This window comes from Bombyx mori, chromosome 24, assembly GCF_030269925.1.
Source record: "Bombyx mori chromosome 24, ASM3026992v2".
In the NCBI taxonomy this organism is placed as follows: domain Eukaryota; kingdom Metazoa; phylum Arthropoda; class Insecta; order Lepidoptera; family Bombycidae; genus Bombyx; species Bombyx mori.
In genome coordinates, this window is record NC_085130.1 from 11,840,648 (window position 1) to 11,864,848 (window position 24,201).

General features: G+C 39.0%; 1 protein-coding gene across 1 annotated transcript; it reads left to right on the plus strand.

The window, feature by feature from the left end:
• Positions 1–1,994: 1,994 nt before the first annotated feature.
• On the plus strand, positions 1,995–23,372 carry LOC101739264 (uncharacterized). The gene is made up of 8 exons (XM_038019971.2): positions 1,995–2,287; positions 2,741–2,894; positions 5,492–5,596; positions 6,301–6,456; positions 11,830–13,686; positions 15,609–17,333; positions 17,482–19,278; positions 21,786–23,372. Exons 1-8 carry the CDS (start codon positions 2,132–2,134, stop codon positions 23,009–23,011), a joined length of 7,176 nt encoding a protein of 2,391 aa, XP_037875899.1. The 5' UTR covers positions 1,995–2,131; the 3' UTR covers positions 23,012–23,372.
• The last annotated feature ends 829 nt before the right edge of the window (positions 23,373–24,201 follow it).

The following is a 24,201-nucleotide window of genomic DNA, read 5'->3' on the forward strand; positions in this document are numbered from 1 at the left end:
GACAAGGCAATTTCCTTTAATAATGTAATTCATAACATGTTGCTTCTCGAAAAACAGCTGCCTGAGATTTCGACGGCATTGATAACAATATATGGACTTAACTAAACAAAGATGAAGAGAAAAAAAAAGGCAAGAAAAAAAAAAGTGTGTTCTAAAAAAAAAAAAATAATATAAAGGCAAAATGTGGCACCCTGTATACTGAACCTACCCTGTGTAATGATAATGTAAATGAAAACAATTTTTTTTTTCAAAAACCTCTTGACCTACTGTTCTACACCGAACTATGGCAAAAATCAAAGTTACAGTTGATTTACTGTTGTGAACTGTACTGTGGCGCGCAAGCACCTAAATATCGTAGGAATTGTAAGTACCTACAAGTATGTAACTACAATAAAAGTTAAAGTATAATGAAATGACACAAATCACGATACGCTTTGACAACAAATTTAATGAAAAAAATCATCAATGTTCCACACTTTTAAAAATCAAACTAATGTACTAATGAGGTCTAATGATTAGGAATATATTTATATAGGTATACATTCATTCGATGAGCCGAGACGTTAAGTCCCTACTTGTTTACGTTCGTCGTTTTAACTTTTAATAACTTTTTATTGTTGTGGGTAAAATGGAATGAAGTGATTGTATAATGGGCAGACAATTTATATACTTTTGCCGTGTTAGTAATTATTATAAACAACGAAATGAAGATATTATTATAGTAAATAAGTTTTAGAGTTAAATAATGGGCTGATTATAACCGATTGAAACCTACAAAAGGGCCAATTTTTTTTTTTTTTGATCCGTTTGTATTTAAAAATTTGGGTGGGTCTATGGAGGGCAATGGATTGTATCCAGAGGATTTAGGGTTCAAAGCTCGAAGGACCAAAAAATGGTGACGCAGGTGAGCGTCACCTTAAACGTGAGCTGATGAGCTGAAAGGGAGCATATGAACTCTGCGGAGAATGAGCGGATACGAAAGGGTAGGTAGGAAAACGGGACTTACTTGGAGGCTGATGCTGGCACTATCACGGTCGTAGTGGTGTTCCTCTGCGATGGGTGGCACATACACCTTTTCACCGGTTCACACTCAACCTTTTACTTAGTATATAACGAAGGGCGCGCGCGCACAATTTTCTCAATATCGAACGAGCGTATATCCGCGTGCCGTCATGTATCGCACTGTTATGAGAGGTGCGGGGTGCGTACGGGCGACGGCACCCGAGTTGAGCCGAACATTTATGAACGTCGCGCTGTCGCGCGAACAGTGGGGGTAGCTTAGTCAAGAATTCTCTTGAATATCGTCTTAAACAGCTGTTGACATACGTAACATTATGGAAACTGTTAACTTTAGCTATTTTTATTTGCACTGGCATATATACATATACACCGACCTGTTAATTTTTGCCTCAAAGCAGCGTTTCAATTTGAAGGGCTTGACAATCATGATAATATCGACCTCAAGCCTTATGACCTGCGTAGTGTATAATATGAGTAGTGGCATTCGCATTGTGAAAACGTTTATGCGATCCAGTAGTCTAACTGGACCATAAAAAATGTCTAAAGCCTGTTGGTTTCGATCCGTTGACATTATTTCTTGGTATTTTGTAACATACGTACATAAGGTTCTAAATTATACTCAAATTATCTTTACAAAGTGAATGCCTATCAATAACTGTTTTACTTTACAAGAAAAATATATATTTATTATGCTTCTCAGCACTAATATGAAGAGATAATACACTTTTTGTATTCACAAACAAAATTGGGTCATCACGTGAGCTCTCTTTATTTACCAGGTATAAATCATTAATTATTTAAAAAAATAGAAAAAACGAAGAGCTTAAAGTATGTGTACGTAAAAAAATTGAATCTTTTACATTACATGAAACATTTTATGCTATGTACATCAGCGTCTGAAACCAGAAGCGTGAAATAATTCGAATCAAACCAAGACTTACTACCAAACATTTTTAGTTATATACTGGCCACACCAGAAATCGATTTTCAAACTAAAATTTCTAATACAACAAAATGGTGGTCCTACTATCCGCTTGTTAATTTGGTTTAAATACGGTCATTGTGACATAAGGGACCTTGTTAGTTATTGTTATGTTAGAATCGTGATATAATGATGGAGTTTGACGATATTGTGGTGAAGGAGAATCCCGGCCTTTGCCGGTGCTGTCTTTCTGAAGGGTGCTACAAAGATTTAGGTTCTGAGTACACTTGGATGAATGAAAATGAAGTTTACGCGGATATGCTGTTGGAATGCTTTGATATTAGTGTAGGTTTATTAAATTACATTTAATAATAACGTTTTTATATGTTCCCTGTAAGTTTTAAGTCAAGAAAAGTTCATAAAAAAATTTAGTTTCAGTTTAAATTTGATCAAGATTGCTGCCTAAGAAAATTTTTTGTTTATAGCTCAATTCATCCAAATTATTAAACCAATTTTGATGTTATTTAAATATAAACAAGTTGCGAGCTGTAGGCTATATTAAAACTAAGTTTTATCCTTCAGTCTCGCATTTATAAATTTTAAAGTTTCGAATAAATATTCCAATAAATACTATATATGAGAAATTATCCGTACTCACCACAATATTAAAACGTTAACAAATGAGATCTTTGCTATGCGTTCTCCAAATATAAAGAGCGAGTTTAACCCATGCAAGTGGTTGTGAAACAGTGAATTTGTATTGCCGGAATACCTATGTAATTTTTTACGTCGTTCCAGATATCACAAATAAATGAGGGACCGAACGGTCCGAATAGACTGATCTGCGAGGTTTGCATCACAAGACTCCGAGATGCATGTAACTTCAAGAAACAAGTGTTTGAATGCGAAAAAAAATTCATTGACATGGTTGCAAGAGGAGAATTTAGGAAAGGTTCGTACAAGACCATTTCGTCAATATCAATAGTAGTAACCGTCCAGTGTCCTTAAAATACTTGGACTGGGTGCAAGATGATATCTGAGAGAAATGTGTAAGTGCAGAGATGACATATTATAATAGGCCAAAATGAAAAAAAGAGATGCTTGTTTGACAGACCTTATATAGTGGGATAAGCGTTAAAAGAATTGGTAGTAACTATTGCCACTTTGTCACAGGTCTATGCTCTTACAGGTTTGATAGAAATAGCAACTGTGCTGTTACTATGTTATGTAATAGCTCACTTACCAATCAGGCTTAACTTAAGTGCTATACGGCCATAATCGCCAAGAATACCCTACTTAGACAAACCAAAACTTCCTTATCGCTGATAATGAATGGTAACGGCAAACAAACCATTCCTCACAATTTGCCATCTTTAAATAGCTTGTATTGGATAAGGCTTAAAATTTCAAACACAGGAATACTAGCAGAAAATAGTAGTATTGAGAAATTACTATAAAAGAAAAATGCAGATTTCCTTGAGGGGTTTGTAATGCTTGTTCAAATTACGAGTTCGAGTTCTTGTTGACTGTAGAAGACTTTCCAAACCTTGATGGGAGATTGACATATTATACTCCTTTGGAAATACTGAGGAGAAGCTAGTGTATTCTGAAGTTGTCTACTAAAGGGGAAATTGCCTCTGGAAAGGTATTGTAGACCTGGGAATCCCAAAGTTCCCAAATAACGAAACTGATTCAAATTTCTATAAATCGGTAAGTATTTTGTATCAAAGTGAAAAACAATTAGACATAGGATTTTTAAAATATTTCAGCTAGGGGGTCTGATGCCTGATCAGTTCATTTTTGAAAATGGGTGTCTTTGCCAAAATGCAGTTCATGTGCAGCAGTCCTAGGTTGCAGCTGTCCTCCAAGGAATTGCTAAATTCTTATACCTGGAACCGGTTTTTATATGCAGTGCATTTCAGGAGATTACTTCTTACCACCCCTTGAATAAACTGTATTTCTTAACAAATTTGCCACATTTCTTCATCAAAAAGTTAGGTGGATTATATGTAGTCACATTACAAATAGGTTTTACCTTTCATTAAATCAAATCAGAAACCACTAAACAATCACTGTTGTTTTTTCTTAACTATAGCTCACAGACGTATAGATTCGAACACACAGCATGAAGTTATATTTATTTATAGTGTTATTTGTGATGAAATATTTAGTGAAAGTCAAAACATCATTAGAACCTTTCAAACTCGAACTCAATAAAGATTTTCATATAAATTGAGACGAATATCTCAGCAATAGCCAATTGTTGCCATCGTGCTGTTGAGAAATGAATTTGGAGAAACCAGGGGACTGGCGAACCTGGTATAGGTTTAAGGGGTCCATCTTATTGCTCATCTGCTCAACTCCATTCTCTCTATTCCACTTTCTGCCTAGCTAAATTTCGTAGAAATCTACAGTCAAAACCGTTTACTGCGACATCGTTTAATACAACATGCCGGTTATAATAACCTAGAACAAAGGTCCCGGCTGAATGCCATATGACCGCCTTATTAAAAATATTGCTTTCTACGACATTGGTAATAACGACATACCTCATAAAACGACCACATTTAACTAATATTTCGGAGAATTAGATCTGTTAGAACGACCGGCTAAGCTGTATTGTAAACAATTTGAATAGGTATCCACATTTGTCTTCAATGGCTATTAAAATCAGGAAAGAAAACAATAGGATTTAGTTTAGTGTAGGGTCTTTTCTAATTCTTAGAAACAAAACACGTGCATGCGGTAGAATCAAAGCCCGCTTCTTCATATCTCTTCAGTTAGTTTGTTACTTATCTATACACAAGACGCACCAAAACTTTGTGGAGTTATTCGTGAAACTTTCAAAATGTCGCAAAGAAAAAGAAAACAAATTAATATTGAAGAAAAATCGCGTATTATGTAAATATATTTTTCCAATAATTCCCTATCAATTTGTTTGTACTCGCACGATACACATTAAACATTACCGGTTGTTACGACTATCGCTTTTTACGACTGAATATGAGCAGTCCCTTCGATGTCGTTATAACAGATTTTGACTGTATATATATACGTATATATAATTTATGGAAATTCTTTACAAGCCAAGGTCTTTTAGTAGGTTATGGAGATATTTCCCTGGCATATCTCTTGTTCTCACTTTATTTTTTTTCTCCACCTTATCCCACTAGGTGGGGTCGGCACATCTAATTTTTCTCTTCCATTGTCTTCTATCAGCCGTCATCTCAACACTCACTCCTCTCTCTCTCATATCGTCATTCACACACTCCATACATGCTTTCTTCGGTCGACCTCTTCCCCCTCTATCTTGCACTACCATTTCCATACATCTCTCGTTTTCACTTTGACAGCATATAAACTAACCATTTATCCATTTTTGGTTAACTAATTCGTGAGATCATAGTATTTGTTTTTCTTTTTTTGTGTGGTATATTTGTTTTCCACAGAGATGATATTTGATGACTCACAAATAAGCCTGTATCTTGTATATGAGAAGCATTCGAGAATCCAATAAAGTTTGTAAAGTAAATCATGTTTATGTTTCAGTATTAATTTACCAAGCACACATGAAATCTGAAGAAGTTGGCCCCGAAGACGAAATACCAGCTGATGAATCTGAGTATCTAGAAGAGGATCCCGACTTCGGAGACGGTAAATGAACTTCAAAATTTCATGATTTACATAAATGTATGTTCCATGGGGAGTGCTCTGAGGAATCGTTCGAGATGATACCGGCATCTCGTTTTTACCATCGCACCGCCCGCTATCGGAGTAGAGTTCATCCATACTACCTGGAGCCACTGCGTTCATCCACATTGCGTTTCCAAAGGTCTTTTTTGTCACGTACATACTATGGAATGAGCTCCCCTACGCTGTGTTTCCCGAGCGCTAGGACATGTCCTTCTTCAAACGAGGCTTGTGGAGAGTATTAAGTGGTAGGCAGCGGCTTGGTTCTGCCCCTGGCATTGCTGAAGTCCATGGGCGACGGTAATCACTCACCATCAGGTGGGCCGTATGCTCGTCTGCCTACAAGGGAAAAAAAAAAAAAAAGTACAACATTCTCAGTCAACACCGTATGGTTTCAAACGCATTGGAATTTGATTGTTAACTGATGATAGGACCTCTTGTAAGTCCGCGCGGGTAGGTACCACCGTCCCGCCTATTTCTGCCGTGAAGCAGTAATGCGTTTCGGCTTGAAGGGTGGGCCAGCCGTTGTAACTATACTGAGACTTATATCTCAAGGTGGGTGGCGCATTTACGTTGTAGATGTCTATGGGCTCCAGTAACCACTTAACACCAGATGGGCTGCGAGCACGTCCAAGCAATAAAAAAATAAAAATTACTTGTGATTATAGACGAGCCATTGAAACGAGAGGAGCCTCAACCAACGGTATCTGCTGAGCCCTTACAGATCAAAGGGAAACGTGGCCGACCAAAGAAACAACCAGATGCCAAGCCTGAGAAAAAGAAATCAAATACGGACGACAAGAAAACTAAACCTGTAGCAAAAGGTAGGTTTACATCATGTACAGTATCTGAGTGGGGTATAAGGGAATCGCTTCTGAAATACAGAATATTAATTTACCAAAAAACACTCAATGTAAAACATACAAAAGTCAAAGGTTAATGACCCCGTTTGTATAGTTTGGTTTGAATACACTATGAGTTATGACATTATTAACGTTCTGATGTCTATGGACAATGAGTTTGATTACCAAAGAGGTGTATGTGCCATCAGTTAATATTGAACACAATACTTTTTGTTACCAATGTACCACATGTAATTATTTTTCAGAGCGACTCCCTTATACTCTACTTATACCCTATACGTATAAGTCCCTAATATCGTCTTCTCGCATTAAAACTGTATAATCTCAAAACTTACTAATTTTACAGGAGAGTGTTTTAAAAGTTTAACATGTGATATTTCTAATATTAATCATCTTGGCGACATTATTTTTTTTTATTTTTTAACAGTTAAATTATCTGTCTTTTAAAGTAAGATAAAATTATGTATTAATTTTGTTAATAGTAGTCAAAACATAGGTAAACTAAAATTAAACTACGCTCTTTTGACAGTATTTATGAGAAAAATACTGGTGATACCAAATGATTCTCCGCATATTAACTCAATTTCGAATATTTTTGGAAATTGTACACTTTTAATGCGAAAAAGCGATATGTTATTTTAATCGTTTTTGTAAAGAAATCTTTTTCGATTAACAATTTGATAAAAGCATTTATTTTAAGAATCGCTCAAAGCCAAACATGCTATCTCTACCCACTTAAGTTTTTTGAATTCTACTATCTGGCTGGTCATCATGGCCAAATGGGCAAGATGCTTTTTGTACTATATCGATGTTTGAACCAACTGGTACACATTGTTAAAAGGGAAACATACTTAATAGACAAGAGGATCAACCAATTGAAGACATGATGGATGAAAGGGATATGATACAATTTATTAATGTTGAGAAAAAGGGCAACAAACTTTTGTTACTTGTAATTTTTTTTTTTTATTGCTTAGATGGGTGAACGATCTCACAGCCCACCTGGTGTTAAGTGGTTACTGGAGCCCATGGACATCTACAACGTAAATGCGCCACCCACCTTGAGATATAAGTTCTAAGATCTCAGTATAGTTACAACGGCTGCCCTACCCTTCAAACCAAAACGCATTACTGCTTCACGGCAGAAATAGGCGGGGTGGTGGTACCTACCTGCGCGGACTCACAAGAGGACCTACCACCAGTAACTGTACCAGTACTTTTTCTTCGTACATAACTCTTTCATCACAATTTCTAAAAATAGCCTTTAAACCCAGAGTTTTAAGGACTAATATTGGTTATAGGCACATAACACCTTCATTCAATGTCAATACTCAAAAATCTTAAAAATGGTACTAAACCCCTTCATCCACTCATGTCTTGAATTTTTGTGGTGTGGAATGGACGAGTTCTTGTGGGAGATGGTCACCGCCAATCTGCTTCTAAGGAAGCAGTCAGGCCACTCGTTTTGGGGGACGTAGCCTTTGTCCAACTGAGACTTTTAATTTCATGTCTGAAATAGCCTGAAATAGTTTAGTCTTGTCTAAGAGCTCCGGTAAACTCTATTAATGTCAGATATTCTTGAAAGAAACGATACCGATTAGAATATAACTAGCGATCGCTTCGCTTCGGAAACTAATTTATTATTGATTTCTCCACTATTTAATGGATGTTATTATACATATAACCATTCCTCATCAATGAGGGTCGTTGACCGCGCGACACTACGTTCCGCGCGTCGGGTCATTCGTGTTTGTAATACATTGCGGGCGTTGCAAATAGTAAGAATATGCTATTATTCGACCGTGTTTTTTTAGTGCTATTGTGTCAAGAATTCGCAATAGCATTTTGGCCAATGTAGGAATGTAGTTATTTGACTATGCAAATTTCGTTTTAGTACAATATAATTCAAATTGGATCATCTTCTAAAGATATCCTCGAATATCTAGGATAGTAGAATCCTCCGGTCCGCTGCCGCTTTTAAGCTCTCCAAGCACCGGACACCTAGAGTTCGACGTGTAACTTAGCTCATAAACACAACCCACTGAGCTTCTCGCTGGGTCTTCTCAGCGGGTCGCGGTTCCGATCCGTTGGTAGATACAGCAAAGTACTGCTCTTGCTAAGGCTAGTGTTAGCAAATTCTCTCAGGTTGAGCTGGTATTGTCCCTTACCTAGCCATTAGGTGGGGAAAACCAGCAAAAACGTTCTAGAAATAGTCCGAATGATTCTAACTTCGATTTCATTATATCAGAGTTAACAATATTAACTTGAGATAAACGATAACACGATGTTATTCCGTGGAAGCTAGTTGCGAACATTTGTTAAGTACCCTGCGGGATTCGAACACCGGTGCATCGCTAGATACGAATGCACCGGACGTCTTATCCTTTAGACCACGACGACTTCACAAAACCTCCTACTTGCGTTTATAATCCTCAATGCTAAGAGTTTTGACAGGATATGTTCTGCCTTCAATACCTCCGTCGTGGCCTCCCTTAATAACTTTCTCCCGGATTATCCTGCGCCGGCGCTGATGGCATAGTGGACTGAGGTATTGAGAGTAGAGCGTATCTGGTCCGCACAGCGCCCCTAGCAGCAGCCCCTAGCGGCAAACGTAGGCAAACATTTCAACTCCATAAAAAATTGAGTTAACTTTTACGCTATCGAGAACGTTAAAAAACTTGCACTAAGCACACTGAACTTTCAATGCGTGTTGAAAACGCTAAAGCGATTGTCTCGTCTCCACTTAAAATAAGGTATTATTGACTAGAACTTTCGTTTAATACATTGCAAACACCAAATTGATGTCTTATTTACTTTTAATACCCGAACGTAAATCGGTACATGTTATAGTTCTTGCTGTCATAGATTAGTTATCATATTACGTCAAAAAGAGTAGAATAAGACTATGCTCTAGAACTTTGACGATTGACATATAAGACCACTGCCTTATATGGTCATATAACGCACTGGCTGAAAGAATCTGCAGAGAGCGTGTTAATAGGTAGATTGATTGTTATCCTCAACCTTATCTGAGCTTCGAAGATTCTTTGAACATTTATGCCAAGGCTCCTTGTCAATTGTAATTGTAATTGTTGTCTTTTGTTGTCAATTGCAACTTCCAGTCAGTTCCAAAAACTTAACTATACAAGATCTACCGTATCGTATTTTATAAAAAAAACAACTGCAAATAATAAATTTATAATATGAAACTGTTTTAATCTCATTGAACTCATCATTATTTGACTCTATGCCATAAATTAAAACCTTTTTATGGTCCTATCTCGCGTTATACTGTATTTTTATAATAATTATCCACGCTTAAAATTAATTTTTTTCTGACTGCGGATGATCAAGATGTTCTTCGTTTAAAAATTTTACCAGCTACCGTCCAATATTTATTAATTTATTGACATTTATGGTTCTTTACACACAGAAAGAGATAACAGTATTTTTGAGTTTATTAGATTAATGCATTGTTTTCATTTACGAGCATCACTCTCAATTGTTTGTAAAGTCGCAAACATCTATATTAAAGAGGGTATTTTATAATTTCAATAGATTCTCGTAACATACGTGCAGATAATTTGCGAAATTACAACGTAAATATGTTATTATGAAATGACATATTTGAATAAGAATCCGGTAAAAACCGAAAAAAAATCTATGACAGGTTGTCATTTCAATTTTGAATTACTGATTTCTGTTCTACCGGATTGCGAGGATTTTCAATAGCAAAATTACTTTCACACTAATACGATAATACATAGAAAAAAATCAAACGCTGACGATAAACAATCGATTTAATAAGATAGTTGGAGGATTCAAAACAACATGTTTCACTTTTTAGATGGGAACCGAACAAAAGAGGCCGAGAATAAGTCCTCCCTGTCGGCCACCAAACGAAACAGACTGATGAAGAGAAACACTATAATTATTCTAGAGACCTCGACGGCCGTACCGTTCAAATGGCACAGGCAGAACTATCTGTGTTTCTTTTGTCATTTGACGTTCAAAGACTTCGGACCGCTGAGGCAGCATACCCGCAGCCAGCATAAGAACTCTAGCATTAAATCGGCTGTTTACTATGTGAGGAGAGACGAGAAAGTCAAAATGGACGTCACCGACATCGCTTGTCGTATTTGCGAAACGGCAATAACCGATTTTAATAGCTTCATTGACCATCTAAAATTGGTTCACGAGAAAAGGTTCTTTGAAGAATATGGTTACGGTTTGGTTCCGTATAGATTGAACGAGGATTCATTCGACTGTCCGATTTGCAATGAGCGTTTCGCTTACTTCATCAAACTAAACCAGCACATGAACGCGCATTACGGGAGCTACATTTGCGAATTGTGCGGCAAATCGTTTTTGAGCGAAGTAAGATTGAAATGCCACTCGTTACGTCACCGCTCCGGCTTCAAGTGTAACGTGTGTGCGGAAGTGTTCGATACCATGAACCAAAGGAACGGTCACGAGATGAAGATACACAAGATGGGCAAGAAATTGAAATGTTTGTATTGTAACGAGACCTTTGCGAATTACACGCAACGAAAGCGGCACCACAGCGCCGAGCACGACGTGAACAATCCGGAGTACTGCTGTCCGGTTTGCGGGAAAGCTTTCCACATTCTCAGCAAAATGAGGGTGCATCTCAGCGAAGTTCACGTCAGGGAGAAAAGGTTTACGTGTTCGGTTTGCGATCAGAGATTCTTCTCGTCCGCTCACGTACAGAAGCATATGGTCAAGCACTTTGGCGAGAAGGTGCATCAGTGTGAGGTCTGCAAAAAGTCATACGCGCGCAAGCAGACCCTAAGAGATCACATGCGAATACACAATAAAGACAGGAGATACCCTTGTGCTGTTTGCAGTCAAGCGTTTGTGCAGAACAACAGTTTGAGATCCCACATGAGGGTGCATCATCCGGATTTAATTGTGACGTGATTTTTGAAAATTTACCCCTAAGGACTCTTCTGAGGACTTGCGATCTTCTATTGTTCATCGATTAAAAATTCTGCATTGGTTTATTTTGGTCTTTTTTATTGTACTTGAGACGATTTTCTTTATTCATCAAAATCCTAAAAACAAAAATACACACATCTACGAAAATGTATCTGAAACTTTCGCTAAGCTAATCTTTATTTCTACGGTATTCTTAGTTTTAAATTACAAAACTTTAAATGTACCCTGTTCACTTGAATCGACTGCTAACGCTCGAACCTAGATGCTGTGCTAAAATGTTTTTTTTGTTTTTTTTTTGTTTTAATATAATAAATCTTATTTTTCGTCTTTTTAAAAATGGGTACATTTACAGTCAAGACAAAATTTCCATTGCAGATGTTAAAACGAGAAAATACAAGGGGTGCGAATCGTCATCGATGCGCCGAAGGAGAAACTTTGAGATCTTGTTCAACAACACGACCATAATACCGTTCAAATGGCGTGGCAAGTATCTGTGCTTCTATTGCAGCAAAGACATCGCCGAGTACAATGAATTGAGGAAGCACACGAAGTCCCACGGCGATTGCTCGATTAAGGACCATTCGCTGAAAGTCCTCAAAGGAGGTCACAATATGGAAATCAAGATCGATGTCTCTGACGTCGCCTGTGAGATCTGCGGGGAGCCGTTTCCATCGCTCGAGGAAATCATCAATCATCTATACGTTAAACACAAACTGGAATATGATAGGGGCGTGGAAATGTCCATAGAGGAGTACAGGCTGGTCGATATGGGCTGTTTGGTGTGCGGCGAAAAGTTTGCGTTTTTCGGTTATCTAGTCTCGCACGTGAACAATATTCACCCGAAGAACTGCTTGCTCTGCGACAAGTGCAACCAGAAATTCAACAAAAAGAGAGATCTATTTTCCCACATGAAGAATTACCATCGCGAAGGTGGATACCAGTGCGAAGTGTGCCCGCAGAGTTTTAGCTCGCTAAACATCCTACGTAAGCACAAAATAAATCGCCACTTGACCCGCTGCAGCGTATGCCACTTGAAGCTTCCATCGGCGTCTCTGAAGCAGAAGCACATGGACTTGGAACATCCGGACGATGGATCGCTGCAGTGCGACAACTGCGATAAACAGTTCCACACGAAACAAGGACTCCGGATGCACTCGAGGAAGTGTAAAGGACTCGAGGAATTCCTCGAAATCGCCTACAAAAAAGAGGACGCCGCCGCCATGGATCTGGACCAGAATTACGAAGAACGATCGAAGCGGCCCAGCGTTAAGCAGATTAGGGAAAACATAGTCATAGTCATTAACATGTCAACGGCGATACCTTTCAATTTCTACAAGAATAAATTTAACTGTTTTTATTGCTCCAAAGACTTCGCGGATTCGGACGCGATGCGGGAACATACTGTAGTCGAACACCCGGTTTGCGACGTTAAAGAGAAATGCATCAGAAAATGTAGAGAATCGGTGGCCTGCGTTAAAATCGACATTTCTACATTGGCCTGTAAAATCTGCTTCGAATCGATGATCAACTTGGACAGCCTTATCGATCATTTGATAGTTAAACATGAAGCGAACTATGATAAGTCGATCACGACTTGCCTACAGCCGTACAGGCTGGTCAAAGACCACATGGCCTGCCCGAACTGTCCCGGCGAAGTGTTCCGCTTCTTCGGCACGCTACTAAAGCACATGAACAAGAAGCACACGAACAACAACATTATATGCGTGTATTGCGGCGAGACGTTTCGGCGCGACCAGAACCTTCGCGTTCACGTTTGGCGGCACCACAGAGACGGTCGCTTCAAGTGCAACATTTGCGGGGCGGAGTGCAATATCCCGTCGAGGCTGTACATGCACATGGCGAAGGCGCACGGCGTCCGGGCTTCGAAGTGCCCCAAGTGCCCGGAAAGCTTTGCGACCCAGTACCTACGCCAGAAGCATCTGATCGACGCCCACGATTCGGGCCACAAGTGCACGTACTGCGGGAAGCTGTTCACGAGGAACTCTTTCATGCGGGATCACGTCCGTAGGACGCACCTCAAAGAGAAAAACGTCGAGTGCTCGATTTGTAACATGAAGTTCTTTAACAACATCCTCTTGAGGCGGCACATGGTCAAGCACAGTGGCGAGAAGAACTTCCACTGCGAGATCTGCGGGGAAAGGTTCTTTTGGCGCAAAAGTCTTCGAACGCACATGGCCAGACACAGCAGACACCTCAATCCAGCACAAGTTTAATGTTTGATTGTGCCAAAGTCGAATGCGTGCGCCAAACTGTAACAGTGTGCGTTTGTGTGGCTGTGAATTTGGCTATGAAGTCATTATACTAAGAACATGCTGTTTCAATCAATTTAGCTAAGGGTGATTATGCGTGAGGAATTCTACACATGGTAGATTGTGTTGTTTTATCGAAATTTTCATGCTAGTCTCAAGTGTGCCCGCGTTGTTTTGACGAGGACCAATTTTCCGTTTCAAGGTGCCCCGCCACTAACACGCAGTTGTACCAAAGGTCTTACTAAATGATGTGAAACTCTGTTTTCTATATAGTCCAGTAGGTCTGCTAGGTTAAGGCATTTGTTGTGAACGTGTAGGAGTTTGTAATCCATTTAATGTCTAATAGTATTGTGAACTGTTTGAACTAAATACCGTAGCAGTATTATTTTCGTTCGATACGTAATTTGTGGGTATGTTTGTTTTTTATTTTTATATTCTTACAAAATTGTGTAATAGAATTGCTTTCAAAGCTTCAACTTTAATTCTAGAGCAGTTCAGAAGCAATTTTCAAATACTAAGCACGTTTGAGTACTTAATGTTTTTGTGAGATTTCATTTTGTGAGATTTTACTTAGTCGAGCCGCAATGTAAAGCGTACAAAACTTAGGGTCAATAACCCGTCGTTTTTTTTAATTGCACTAAAATGCTACAGTAGTAAAACTATAGATTAGACCATTATCTTTCTTTTTCGTCAGCGGCTTATTAAAACATTAAAGCATTCTATCAATTTCAGCATTGATAATATTTCTATAATCTTCTTCTTTCTGTAATCTTAGGTTAATTCCGTGGCTAGAGCTTTTAGTACCTGATTCAACGCAGCTAATACAACTGTGTATATTAAATTAAATAGTATAAATGTGCTTGATTTATTTGTTAGGAAAGACCAACAGCATTACACATGTACATTACATAGAATACATACATTATAGAATTTTGCTGTGTAACACGATGAATGCGTAATCGCTTAAATAAAAAAATCTCCAATATGATACTAAAGGAACAACTTTAGTAATAATATAACCAAATCATGATATACCACTGATGGTAGGACGTCTTCGTAAGTGCCACCGCCCCGTCTATTTTTGCCGAAGTAGTATTGCGTTTCGGTGCTGTAAAAAAAGAGAAACCTTAGAACTCGTATCTCAAGGTGGGTGGCAGTATTTTCGCCGTTCGTAACAGCTCCGAAATATTTTGAACGAATTAAAAAAAAATATCGTTCAAGGACTTACTAAATAACAGTGTTCGTAATTACCAATTGTGATTTCTATTAGGAGTAAATTTCAATCTAGTGTAGTCTTTAGGAAACGTGAAAAATTTCGAAATTACAGTCACAGGGCCTTATAAATACGGATAGATGCAAAAGAACTTTTCTAATATATTATGTGTTTTAAATCTAGTGCTGAATTTATTTTCACATATTCTGCAGTAATTGCCAAAGGATTTTTGAAAGAATAAAAAACTTTAACTTTAACACACGTCCGTACAGATTGATACCTAAGAAGTGTATTCAAACTGTGGAAATAGTCGGTATCTCGACGTTCCGGGCTTTAGTTTGATCTATCGTCGATTCTCGTTCAAAGGATTAAAATAGCTAAGAGAAACTGGGAAAGCACTCAAGAGAAATTTTATTCTCCCTACTGTGAATACCGCCTTGGCTAAGAATGTCTAAAGCGAATAAATAAAAATAATATAACCAGAAAGTATATTACACTCCAGAGCAAAGCACTTCGCCTTGGTAATGCTGACCGCTTTCTATACCAGGCCATTAACCCAATTGGATAGCGAAAATATCGCAATTTGTCGGTGGAACCTTTGTTAATCAACATCTCACTGGCACCAACATCGTCTGTCCTCAAGTACCTTTATAAGAGAAATTTGTTTGCAGGTACGCGGGGAAAGATGTACAGTGCTAATTACAACAGGAGAAAGAATCTAATCATTTTGTTCAACAACACAACATTGATTCCGTTCAAATGGCGCATGAAATACATGTGCTTTTATTGCGGCCGATCTTTAGATGATTATAGCGAACTGAGAGAACATACGATTGATCACGGTATCTGTACGGAAAACGATCGTGCCATAAGACTAGTCAAGGCGCCGGATAGTGAAGTTAAAATTGATGTTTCAGATGTAACATGTAGATTATGCGATAAGATGTTGTCGAATATGGACGATATTATAGATCATTTGGTGTCTAATCACAGGAAAAGCTACGACAGGGAGGTGCAATTGGCCATTGCTCCCTACAGCTTGAGAGACTTGAAATGTTTATCTTGTAGCGAGAATTTCAGGCATTTTCGGGCTCTAGTCGTTCACGTTAATCGCGCACACCCTAATAATTGTTTCGTTTGTCGCGATTGTGAACTAAAATTCAACAAAAAGAGGGATTTGGATCGCCACTATAGGGTGCATCACAGGAAAAGGTTTAAATGCTCCAAATGTTTGGACGACTTCAGCACTTACGCGGATTATCAGCGCCACCGTAGTAACGCTCATATATCGACTTGTAACATATGTTTTAAAGCTTTCTCCACGAGCACCAAAAGATTGGTGCACATGAAAATGGATCACGATCTAGACTTAGCCGAATGCGGGTTTTGTAAGAAAATTATGACGACTAGGCAAGGTTTTCTTAGACACGCGACGCAGTGTACAGCGAAATACGAGTTAAAGTCGCCTCAGGTGGTTGTGGTGGACGACGACAAAAAGCCGTCGATCAAAGAAATACGCAAGGAGATTGCCAACATATTTAATATGTCGACAGCTATGCCTTTCAAGTTTTTCATGACAAAATTTCGATGTTTCTATTGTTCGGAGGACTTTCAGAAATGTGACTTGCTAAAGAAACATACCCTCGCCGAGCATCCGTACTGTGACGTGTCTATAAAATCGATGAGACTACGCCACAGATATGAGGGCTTACAGATTAAGGTGGACACTTCGGCTCTGGCTTGCAAACTTTGCTTTGAGCCCGTAGACAGTATGAGCTCTTTATTCGATCATTTGAAATCGGAGCACAAGAGTTCGTGTGACGAATCCGTGGCCGCTCACATTCAGGGCTTCAAATTGATGGAAGACAACTACGTTTGTCCGTATTGTGATGAAGTCTTCAGGTATTTCAGTGTGCTCTTGAAGCACGTCAGCGTCCGTCACACTGACAACAAATACATATGTGTTTACTGCGGGAAGTCGTTTAGAACGAATCCGAATTTGAGATCACACGTGATCGGTCGCCATGACAACCCGAGCCGTGAGAAGTGTGAGAAGTGCGGGCTAGTGTTGAAGAGCAAAAACACCCTCAGACTTCACACGAGAAAAGTGCACTGTAACAAGCGGGTGGAGTGTACGGAATGCCAGGAGACGTTCATCACGAATTATTCAATGTACGTACACAAGCGCGACGTGCACGGTATCGGTCATAAATGTGATTATTGCTTAAAAATTTTCGCTAAGAATTCGGCCATGGTGAATCATATGCGACGGGCGCATCTAAAGGAGAAGAACGTGCAGTGCTCGGTGTGTTTCGAGAGTTTCTTTGACGTGCAACGTCTTAAAACGCACATGGTCAAGCATGCTGGCAAGCGTAACTACCAGTGCGACGTTTGCGGTAAAAGATTTTTATGGAAAAAAAATCTAAGAGGCCACGTTGTCTCGCATAACAAAAATAGCCAACGAACATTAATAACGTGATTGTAATATAAAGAAATTAAGTGTGAACCAGAGGTACAACTACAGCGAGGAATGTTTGTTCGCAGATAAAAACTCGCCGTTCGAGCCGAGTACCGAACCGCCCGCGCCAGGCGTTTTCCTGGGCTGTACCTCTGAGCGACGACGGAAAAACTTGAAAATAATCTTCAATTGCACAACGATAATTCCGTTTAAATGGCGCGGAAGGTATTTGTGCTTTTACTGTGGCAAGCCTTACGCTGAATACGCTGAATTAAAGAGTCATACTCAGTCGCACGCCCCTTGTACCACGAAGGATTACGCTCTGAGAATCATAAGAGGCAGTCACGTCGAGATCAAGATAGACGTTTCAGAGATTGTGTGCAAAATTTGCTACGAACCTTTTGATAGTTTCGAGGAAATCGTGAATCATTTAATCGGTAAACATAAATTAAGTTACGAAAAGCAAATTGGCACTCCATACCAAGAGTACAGATTGAGTGATTGCGGCTGTACCCGCTGTGGGGAGCGATTTGCTTATTTTACTAATCTGGTCAAACACGTGAACACCGCACATCCACAGAACCGCTTCATATGCGATAAATGCGAAATGCCCTTCAACAAGAAACGCGATTTGGCAGTACACTTTAGGAATTATCACGGCGAAGAGAACTACAATTGTGTGCAATGCTCGCAGAATTTTAAATCCTTGGTCACGTTACGCCGCCACCAAAATGACATACATTTTAGGCAGTGCAAAATTTGTGGTAGTCGCTTCGAATCCGTTGCGGTTTTGCGTAAGCACGAGGTATCCGAACATCCTGACGACGGCAATTACAAATGTCGGTATTGCTGCAAGGAACTACACAGTGCGCCGGGTCTGAGGTTGCATTACGGGAAATGTAAGGTTCGAGCCATCGCCTCAATCGACCCTAAATGTCCGTTAATATCCGGAGAAATTCGCAGGCGTAAACTGAAAAACAATTTGAAAGCAATAAGGAATAATATTCAATGCGTCTTAAACATGTCCACTGCGATACCTTTTAAGTACTTCGCCAAGTATTCATGTTTTTATTGTACACTAAAGTTTGTTGAGTTTGAAGATCTGCGACAGCATACCATGTTAGAACATCCTGTATGTGACGTTAAAGAGAAATACATGAGGCAGTGTAAGGGTGATAGGGTTTGCGTTAAAATTGATATATCTTCTCTCAAATGTAAGCTGTGCTGTATGCCAATGGGGGACCTTGATTTGCTGATCGATCACTTAATATCGGAACACAAAGCTGGTTATGATAAGTCAATAAAAGGTTGTCTCGATCCTTATCGCATAATCAAAGATAGCATTCCTTGTCCTCTATGCGAAACCGTTTTTCGTTACTTCAGCACCCTGCAGCGTCATATCAACTCCGATCATAGCAACAACAACGCGATCTGCGATTTCTGCGGGAAGAGCTTCAACAAGCTCAGTAATTTGGTCGTGCACATTGGGCTCGCGCACATGGGTGCGACCCAGTGTGGAATCTGCGGCGCGAACTTCAAGAACAACTGGTGCTTATCCCGACATAGGGCGAAACATCACGGCGTCAAAGATTACAAGTGCACGAAATGCCCCGAGCTTTTCATATCTTCGTATCAAATGCAGAAGCACCTAATTAAAGTGCACAACGAGGGACACAAATGCGTTCATTGCGGTAGGCTGTTTACGAGGAATTCTTTCATGAAAGACCACATCAGAAGAACGCATTTGAAAGAGAAAAATATCGCATGCGCAGTGTGCAATGAAAAGTTTTTCGATAACTATCTGCTGAGGCTGCACATGGTAAAGCATGACGGGGAAAGGAAGTTTACTTGTGAGGTCTGCGGCAAGGCGTTCCTGAGGAGAAGCAACCTCAATTGTCACAAAGAGATGCATAAAAAGTATGGACATATTTAGTGATGAGCTGAAAAAATTATCCCACGTAAGAAATGTACTGAGTCACTTCTATAATTTTTTTTCCGGTTTTTATCATATAATTTAAACGTCATTTGTAATGGGTTATTTTTTTCCTTTCTAAGGGGTTACTAGGGTTGGCCCCGTTAAGATTGTTATCGTATCGCGTCGCTTTGTCGAACTAGCGTCCTGACACTACCTTAAGATACTTATGTAGCGGTTTTAAATTTAAATTGTCCTACCGTCGAAGAGGTCCTACCACCAGTAATTACGCAAATTTTAATTATGCGCATTTGATTTTTGTTACACTATGTTATTCCTTTCGCTGTGGAAGTCAATAGTGAAGATTTCTTGAGTACGTATTTCATTAGAAAAATTTCATTCGATACCTTAACTTATTTATTATTAACTTGAGTTTTAGTAAAAAAATATTATCACCATTAGGCATAAAATATGGTCTAAAGCCAAAACTATAAGAGACTACTAGATAAACATTAGTTAACCGAATCAAAAATCGGCCAGCAATGGATAGTGCGGCAATGGAATTAAATATGACCACGTCTAACAAAACGTGGCGACGACATTAGCCTCTACTCTATAGACACTTAACGTTGTTTTTAATCGTATAACTATTAATTTAACTCATTCTATACTGTAAGTAGTAGTTCCTTGATAATAATAATTATAAAAGGATTGTTTTAACTAGATATAACCACGTCTACCTGCTTATTTATGAAAATAATTATCTGTGTGTACTTGAAGTGAATGAGAAATCGTATAAATAGTATTTTAGAATTACAATACATGTTCAGAATTGTTAAGAATTAAACAAAATACAATTAATTTATACAAGTATATAAATGTCTTTTCATTGTTTAAATACATACAGCAAACGGCATTTCCTCATTCTTGTACTATAGAATCTACTGCCGGGGGTTCAACTGAGTTTCTCGTCTTTTTTTATGCCTTTGAGGCAGACGAGCTTGCGGTCCACCTGATGGTAAGTGGTTATCGTCGCTCATGGACGTCAGCGATTCCAAGGGCAGAGCCAAGCCACTGCATACAATGGTACTGTCCAATGGTATGCATACTCAATGGAGTACTCTCCGCAAGCCTCGTTTGAAGGACATGTCATAAAAGTTCGTGGAGTACCGAGCCGGGGTCCAGGGGCGAAGCCCTGGCCGGGGGTGGGGGTGGGGGGTGGGGGGGTTGGCGGGTTCCCCCCCCTCCCCGTACTAAAAACAAACAATTTAACTGTTTTTTTATTTTTAAATAAACTACTACTAATTGAATAAGAACTGTCTGATGAACTCATCTTTGTTTAGTACTTCACTATTAAAATTTATTGCCTGTTGTATATTTCACTTTTACACTAAATACAATATTGCAAATTACCCGAGCACAACAATGGCGGAGAATTTTAGATGCGTGAGAGCAGACGTAGAAACTAACGCGCATGCGCACTTGTACCCAGGGAGGAAAAGTGACACTTTCTTCCCTGTACAGCGGGAGGAAAACCGAACTTTCGGCGTAGGTAGGAGAAAAAAGTATTTTATGTTTAGTAAAAGGATTTGTTTTTTTTTATTGCTTAGATTTGTGGGCGAGCTCACAGGCCACTTTGTGTTAAGCGGCTACTGGAGCGCATAGACATCTAAAACGTAAATGCCGCCACTCACCTTGAGAAATAAGTTCTAAGGTCTCAGTATAGTTACAACGGCTACCTCACCCTTCAAACCGAAACGCATTACTGCTTCACGGCAGAAAGAAAGAAGCAGGGCGGTGGTACCTACCCGTGTGGACTCACAAGAGCTCCTACCACCAGTAACTTGTTTTACAATTCTGTATTAAAATGTACAAATTATTTTGTTCACACGTGGTGAAACTATATTCTCAATAGTTATGAGGTCATGAATATTTGAAAAATCCTGATTGGTAGGTCTCCTCTAACAAAAAACGATAAAGAACAATAGCTTTCAGTCAAATTATTAGAAATATAAAGTAATAGAATATGATACATACGTTATTGATTATTTTCATTTAAAGGAAGATGCGTAGATCCGTCTCAAATCATTTTCATGGTGACACATACTCGTTGAGATCACCTCGAAATTTAGTAAAACATACTGAAAAGGTTTTTTTCGCCGTCACATGCTTCTAAAATACTATGATCGCAGTTCTTTTTATTTCCATACTTACGCGTGTTTTAGGAAATACATGTACATAGTGCATAGTACATTCCGTAGCATTATAACCATATATTGCTGTAGTCAAAGTAATATAGATTTTACTATTGCAGCACATGTATTTTACTCACTGTTCACAAACTATTTGAATCAACATGATAATCTCATACATAAACCCTCATAACGACGAACGAAGTTGTCATAATGACGCCATAAAAAAAAAGAGAATAAAAATTTCGACGAAAAATTGTAAAAGCGGCCCGTTTTTAATTTCCAGGTGCCAGATTCAGTACAGTCGAAGACAAACATAAGAGAATGGAACTGGCACGTAAACTGTTCATAAAACGGAGGAACGTGGAATACGTGTTGCAATACAGCAACGCTACGCCCTTCATGTGGCACAAGGGCAAATACAAATGCTTCTTTTGCAACGAAACTATGAAAGATCCGACCGTGTTGCGTGATCACACAGCCTCGGCACATCAGTTTGCCAATTTAGAGCTGGTCGTTTACGATCGCACGAAAAATAATAGGAATAGGGATGCCGCTATCAAGATTGACGTAACCGATATCGCTTGCAAGCTCTGCACTCAAACGGTAAATAACTTGGAAGAGCTGATACACCATCTGATTATAGCTCACGATGCCGAATACGATATGAGCGTACCCAACTGTTTGTTGCCCTTCAAATTGGACAAGGATCAGCCCACGTGTCCGACTTGCGATATGAAATTCGTTTTCTTCGAATATTTGTTACGTCACGCAAATAAGCATCATCTCTCGCACCATTATATCTGTGACGTTTGCGGCACGAGTTTCCAAGGGGAGAATCATTTGAAAATGCATTATAGGTACTATCATAGAGAAGGCGGATACACCTGTGAGTACTGCGGTATTAGTCTGGCGACGTTGTCCAAGAAAATTCTACACGAAAAAAATGTTCATTTGGTTAACTTATTGACGTGCCCGCACTGTCCCGAAACGTTTAAAAGTCCATATTTAAAGAAGTTACATTTGGCGAATGTTCACGGCGTCGAAGAGCTTAAAATTAAGTGTCCTTACTGTCCCAAAGTATATCCCCAAGAGAGCATAATGTCGCGGCATATGAGGCGAGTACATCTAAGGGAAAAGAACGTTGAATGCGAGATATGCGGAGACAGATTTTTCGGGCCATATGACGTAAAACTTCACATGGTCAAACACAACGGCGAAAAGAAGTTTGTTTGCACGGTGTGCGGAAAGAAATTCTCAAAAAAGAGTAACTTGAATTCTCATTCGGTTCTACATACTGGCCAGAAGCTGTATATATGTAGTTTCTGTAATAAAGCGTTCACGCATCACACAAACATGAAGATGCACATAAGGAATAGACACGAGTCGTACGTTGTTGATTCGCATCAGGTTGAAGATATTGGTCTCGATAACCCTGAGATATTGCAGATGGAAATAATACAGAACGACACTGACGAAGGGATAGTGGCCGAAGAGATAATTTTCGCGTGATTTGCCGGCCTGGATTTAGTGAATGGATATTATCAAATATCAATACTTATTTTCCCGGGGTTATGGTACTGTTTATCGTGATGACGTTGTTGTTTTTTTCGGAAATTAATTAGGTTAAAATGTTAACTGTTGAGGTAAATATAATTTTGGATAGGAGTTTTTCGTAAGAGCTCAATATCGACGAAAGCATTTCGCTTTTCTGTAGGTCTGTGTTAGACAAAATGTACACACGTATTAGAAGTCTGATGGATCAATATAAATAAATGTTAACTTATTTAAAATTAGATACATTTAAAATTAAATTAATGTAATCAATACTGTATATACTGTTATTACTGTGTATTACACTGTCTAAAATTTCTTTTGAGGTTTTATTTGCGGGTTTGCGACTATGACTTTAGTTACAGGTAGTTCATTTCGACCATGCTTCATTAACTCTGTTCATGAAAATCTCTTCATCTTCAGCCCTTTCACACACACTGCTGCGCATAGGCCTCCCCTTTTTTATGCCATAATATTCGATCTCCCGCCATTCTCATCCACGTCTGCCCCGCCGTTCTGACCATGTCATCTTTGACGGTGGACCGATGGTATGATGAAAATGGGCCAGAAACTAATCCCAAAGGGTGCAAACAGATTCAATGGCATAAGCAAATCCGTCCATCACGATGGAATAATCATTATATAGTTTTTAAAGATATACCAAGAATTGATTATAAATAAAGGAGTGGAATAGTTATTAATACTTTTTTTTCTGCTAATATAAATACAAAAGTGTGTTCGCCAGTTCATTATTTTACGTAGGAACAGGTCTACAAAATTGAAGTTTGTGTGAACCGAGCAATGACACAAACAGATTACCTATTTAGCGGTAGGCAGCGGCCTGGCTCTGCCCTTGGCATTGCTGAGGTCGATGGGCGAGGTAACCACTCACTATCAGGTGGGCCGTATGCTCGTTGCCAAGGGCAATAAAAAAAATCTATCTTTATCGCAGGAAAGCAGCTTGTTTAATTTGTTCTTAATTATAAATTTAACGAAGTTGAAATCGTGCGAAACGTGCGAAAACAAAAGCTGGACGTGCCAGCTTTATATAAAAAATTTTTTCGACATTGGTTACATGATTTATTGTTATTGCCCTAATTCGTTTGCCATATTACAGTTATCATAATTATCTTCAAGAGCAATCCGCA

What these genes read in the sequence shown, in the direction of transcription:
- LOC101739264 (XM_038019971.2), top strand. Translation starts at nt 2,132, where the DNA reads ATGATGGAGTTTGACGATATTGTGGTGAAGGAGAATCCCGGCCTTTGC. An exon ending in GGATCCCGACTTCGGAGACG is followed by an intron (nt 5,597 to 6,300) that starts GTAAATGAACTT and finishes TTGTGATTATAG; the next exon opens with ACGAGCCATTGAAACGAGAG. An exon ending in CTACCAGTGCGACGTTTGCG is followed by an intron (nt 17,334 to 17,481) that starts GTAAAAGATTTT and finishes GTTTGTTCGCAG; the next exon opens with ATAAAAACTCGCCGTTCGAG.